Source organism: Morone saxatilis, unplaced genomic scaffold (assembly GCF_004916995.1).
Source record: "Morone saxatilis isolate NCDOM2014 unplaced genomic scaffold, NCSU_SB_2.0 Contig8, whole genome shotgun sequence".
Lineage (NCBI taxonomy): Eukaryota > Metazoa > Chordata > Actinopteri > Moronidae > Morone > Morone saxatilis.
Window position 1 is genome coordinate 7,690,267 of NW_023340257.1, and position 5,138 is coordinate 7,695,404.

At 42.6% G+C, this 5,138-nt stretch overlaps 1 protein-coding gene across 1 annotated transcript in view; it reads right to left on the reverse strand.

The window, feature by feature from the left end:
* Nucleotides 1-4,217, reverse strand: part of gucy2f (guanylate cyclase 2F, retinal) — a 10,862-nt gene extending 6,645 nt beyond the window's left edge. Inside the window, exons 1-6 of the mRNA XM_035680177.1 lie at nt 3,461-4,217; nt 2,416-2,717; nt 1,511-1,865; nt 1,277-1,361; nt 391-487; nt 81-206 (exon numbers count right to left, since the gene is read on the reverse strand). Of these exons, the coding sequence (XP_035536070.1) occupies nt 81-206; nt 391-487; nt 1,277-1,361; nt 1,511-1,865; nt 2,416-2,717; nt 3,461-4,202 (1,707 nt within the window). The 5' untranslated portion in view covers nt 4,203-4,217. The remainder of the gene's footprint in view (nt 1-80; nt 207-390; nt 488-1,276; nt 1,362-1,510; nt 1,866-2,415; nt 2,718-3,460) is intronic.
* Nucleotides 4,218-5,138: the final 921 nt, after the last annotated feature.

Genomic DNA, 5,138 nt, shown 5'->3' on the forward strand with positions numbered 1-5,138 from the left:
ATCAAAAATAAGATAAAAGATAAATGTGTATACACTTAGGCTGAAGCTACAAGTGCAGTGATTCCTTCAGTGCCACCTACCTCGTACACAGCTACATTGGTGGTCTCATGAGTTGCTGTCTGCATGCTGTTCACAGAGTGTGAGCGTTCTGCAGATTTCTCCTCCAGAGCACTCTTGGACTCGCTCAGATCCTCTAAAGTGATTTTCTGTGGGACATTAAAACAAGGGTAAGATTTGATTGAATGAGTATCTTGAAACGTTTTATTTAGCAAATGTTCACGTTTTCTCATATTCTGTGTTCAGTCCAATGAATGAGGAAAATCGAAGACTATCGATTAAATGTGCTACAATTTGAGAACTGAGACGGTCGGAGACAATGATGTTTCTTACCTTTTTGCTAAGCTGAGGATTAATAAACGTGAGATCATCTAAGGTCAGGAGGATCCGATTGGGACCTTTGACCAGCTGGATTTGTTGGAGTCTCCTCCTGCCAATTAGATTTACAAAAGATAAGGAAATCAGTTCAGCCAATAGCAGTGGGTTTCCTAAAACTACCCCAGAGATCATCTTTGGAACAAAGACAGATGATAAACAAGAAAAGCTCATTCTTATATGAGAACTAATGTTAGTCTTGTGTTGGCATATGGTAGATGGAAAGATATCAAATAAGATCAAAATAAGATAGAATAAGGATTTTTGATATGAGTTAACAAGTCTATACTTTTGGAAAAGGCATTCACATAATTTTAACTGCATTGTTTAAAGGGGTCCTTGAGGGGAATGTTTTAATTTCACTATTATTTAATTGACTAGAAGTTAGCCCAGTTAAAAAATGATGAATGACTATTCCATTTATAGCTTTCACACTCTTCTTTGTTAATAGCCAATCTTATCAGACAGGGACCCCTGAGGCTACATCTTATCAATACAGGTCTGCGGTCTGATGTGTTTCAGTTTGGGGGTCCTTGACAACAGAAAGGTTGAGAACCACTGGTTTAAAGCACTTGCTTAAAGTTCTTTCAAAGTAAAGCGCACTATTGCCATAGGTCAAATAAATCAATAGTGTGGTTTGAGATAAGTTATTATAGTCCTCTCTTGCAAGCACCAAGTACTATCAAATGGTACAATCTCAAAACTCCATCTTCCTTTCTTGTTCTCAAGCATTTAAACACCATAGAAATCCCTCTACTTAAAATTGGTAGGAAAGATGGAGAAGTACCGTACAGAAGAGTGGTTTGACTGAAAAGATGAGTGTGTTTGTATTTGCAGGCTGTACCTGATATAAAGACTTATAGCGAGCCCTCCTACAGCCAGAGTGACGATGACAGCCAACACCACTATGATGTAGGTGACCTCCACACCTGAGGATGACAACAAGTAACTTGATGTTGTGGGAAATGATGAATAAATGGCAAAATGTATGGAGAATATGACATAAAGCAGTGAAGATGCAAACACATCCATCCATATCCACATTCTATATTCTATACTCTATATTTATGCCTCTTACCTCCCGTGCAGGCGGCATTCTTGTCGAACCAGCAGCTGGAGTCAGACGGCGGCGGAGATCCTCCTGGAAAATTAATGGACCTCCCGGCAAAACGAAGCACTGCTGAACTTAAATCCACCAGATAGGTCTGGTACAGCTGCCCCCCCCTGTTATCAGAGTCCAGGATGACATAGTTGGTCTTAACGTCCCCGGATGTGTCCACCTGGACCTTCTGGTTGAAGCCGCTGAAGGTTGTGTTCTTTGTGAAATAGGCGAGGTTTGAGCCTGACAGCCCCATGCCTGCTCTTCTGGCATTGTGGATGGAGTTGGCCAGCAGGTAGATGCTGTTATAGATGGTCCCAAATAGTGGGTTAACCTGCAAGGGGCACAAGAAAACACACAATGTATTAGTAGAATATTTCAACTATTTGAAATAATTTTCTCAGAAATGCTGAGCAACAAATCAAATTTTTGTGGAGCTGACATAGAGTGTGTTTTTAGTATGCTAAGAGTTGGAATTGGAAGTATCTGTGAAAAGATTATGTTGGGTATATGGGGTGGGGAATAGCAACCTCAAACCCAGACACTTTTTGTAAATAATAGTGATAGACATTACAAAATACACACATTTTGAGCAGTCTTTTGTAAAATGTGAATTAACTTTTACTTTCTTTTAGCTGTGGGTGGTGGAGGGATAGAAACAGAATTTTATTCATAAAAAAGGTTTTGGGAGATACCAGCTTAATTTGTCAAACTCACACTGACTCATATACGTTTTGGATTTATTTTTGCATGCATTGAGGACTGTGGATTTTGTTCCCCATCTCTTGCACTGGCATTGTGCTAGGAAGGGATCACTTCAATGTACATATGGACAAGTAAGTTTTTAGGCTTAAAAAATTTGAACCTCTCCTTCAATTTCCTACCTGCTCTGGATGCACAGCCAGCGTCACTTCCTTACTCCTCTTGGCAGCGCTGAACGCCTCATTGAAGGACAAAGGCTCAGAGGCCACTGTGATGGTGAGCACAGCATCATAGGCCTCCCTCAGCCTGCTGTTGTTTTGCAGGGGGAAGTAGGAGACGTTGGTGTACGGCACGCTGTAGTGGAGGGTGTCATAGGGCACAAACACATACTTCCCTTTAGTCAGGCCCATTTCCCGTGCCTTGAGGAGAAAAGTAGCCTGCTGCTCCCCTCCGACCAGGATCGAGTGCATGCACATGATAATGACTGAAACAGACAAGAAATAAACAACACATGCTAAATTATTTGTTTGATGGACGTATGCAGAGTGATAACATGACTAAAATCAGCATCACAATGATTTAATGTGCCAGTAAGGGATGAGTGCAGTTTCAGAAAGAGTACTCTAATGGACCTGTCAAGTGTGTTGTGCTCTGAAAGTTTACAACAAACCTACTTAATTGAGTAGCAGGAGTAAATGCACTTAGTTACAACACTTCAACTCTTGGACAGGGTAAAAAGTACTATAAAAATTAGAAGTTGGGGTGCCCTGGGGGGTTAAGGTGCTGACCATTTAACTGACCATGTAACCACTGTAATAATTGAATCCAGGCAGGGACTATTCTCTACTCTTTCCGATCCGGTCTCTATGATCTAGTAAAGGCAAAAAAAAATCCCAAAAGTATAAATTATTACTGTTGGAAAGCTCCCAGTTCACCATAAGGGCAAGGTGAAATCTGCAGTGTCAAAATGGCTTCCTGGTCAGGTGGTGGAGTGATAAGCCTACTAAAGAGGATGTGTTTATCTGTGATGTAATATCTGCTCCCTATGTTTCTATATTATAATTGTGGGGTGATTTATTTCTATAAATTCACTATATTAATGGTAGATGTATGATGATCTTATTGTGACTGTCTCCTCTGGTATTAGTTCAACATACATATAATAACCTTGCAGGGACATTGCATCAATATAATGTAGCTACTGTATTCATTTCAGCACAGACTCACCCCTGACCTCCCCTGCAGCCTGGATGTTCCTCAACGTGCTCTCCACCTCTGTCTCATTTAAACCAATAGATGTAACCAGGCCAACGGGAAGCCCCCTACTCCTCAGAGAAGTAGCGACCCTTCCAGCAGTGTCCCTCCAAATATCCTCATTGGATGAGACCACCACAACGCTGGCCCACCTAAAGTGTTTCAACACGGTGAACAACACCTCAATGGGAAACGGCAGTGTCCTGGCAAAGGTCGGGTATCCTATGACTCGGTTCAGCTCAAAGTTAACACAGCCGTAAGAGAAGACGGCCTTATCCCAATTCTTGGCCAGCAGAGAGGCTCCAACACAGTATCCCGGGTTGATGGGACCCACAAACGCATCCGCCATATTCTCATAGTAAATAAACGCATTGAGGGCTTTGGAGGTCTCACAAGGCTCCTGGAGGATGATAAAGTCCATTTGCAGGCCCAGGTCCAGATTTAGGTCTCCGTTTATTCTGCTTACAGCGAGTCTTGCGGCCGCAGCCGGCAGGGCCCTGTAGTAAATAGGGTCGCAGTTCCAAGGTCCCAGGACCCCCACTTTGAATATCAGACAGCGGACACAACAAGGGAACGTCAACACTCCGAGGAGGACCCATAACAGAAAGTTATAAAAGGGCAGCGTCGGTAAAGTTGATCTGCTTTTAATTATGGGCATGCATGGATTGTTGGACTCCCATAGCGCCCCTCTGAAATTTGGAGGAATATGTTGCATTGTCCTTCCAGGGTGTCCAAGGTAGTGAATCGTTGTGTTCACTAATATTATCAATTAGACCGCCTGCAAACAAGATAAAAGTCTTGGTCATTTCTTGTTTTAAAAAAAATAAAAGCCATTATGAGTCAGAAATAGCTGAATTTAGAAGAACAAAACCACTTACAGTTTATTTGATTTCATCAGGGCAGCTTCAGGGTCCGATGAGAGACGTCTCACAGGTGTCCTCTCGGATCTGATTTTTTCTGTATCCACACAAACCGTCACCTAAGCATCCCCAAAACCCCTTACTTATTCACCCAGGTGCCCATGTGTTAGACACGGCCAAGTCATTGTGGGCTGAAGGTGACAGGCAGATCTCGGGCGCTGGCGTCTGTCGCGTTTGGAGACAACTTCAGGACCCTGGAGAGCTACTTATGTCCCGCAGTCAGCGCCTCTGCAGGCTCCTGTGCGTTTCCACAAACACCTCTGTTCACAGGCAGCATATCTGAGGAAGGAGGGAAGAAGAAAAAAAAAACACACACACACCTCTGCTCCTCGGGCTTCTTTTCTTTCATATGCGTCTTTGGAAAACAAAATATATCACATTTTTCCAGATCGAGTTAAAAAGGCAAACCGGTCGATTGCCGCTCCTATAAAGGGAGTTATGTTAAATAGATAATAGAGAAAAAAAAATGTGAAGCGCATTTGATGTATTATAAATATAGGAGGCCAGTGTCAGCTACAGGCCCATTCATTCAAATCCTTCCAAAGTGACCCGGGGCCAAAACGTAGGTGTTACTCACTAATCCATTTTCAGTGAGGCACAATATAAGAGGATTGACAACAGGCCTTAGTCTACTCTAAAAGCCTTGTTATCGTACGGGCTGGAGAGGCAGCAAGGCCTCCTCTGTTTCTGTTTCTTGCTGAATTTGCATGTATGATGATGATATAAAAGAT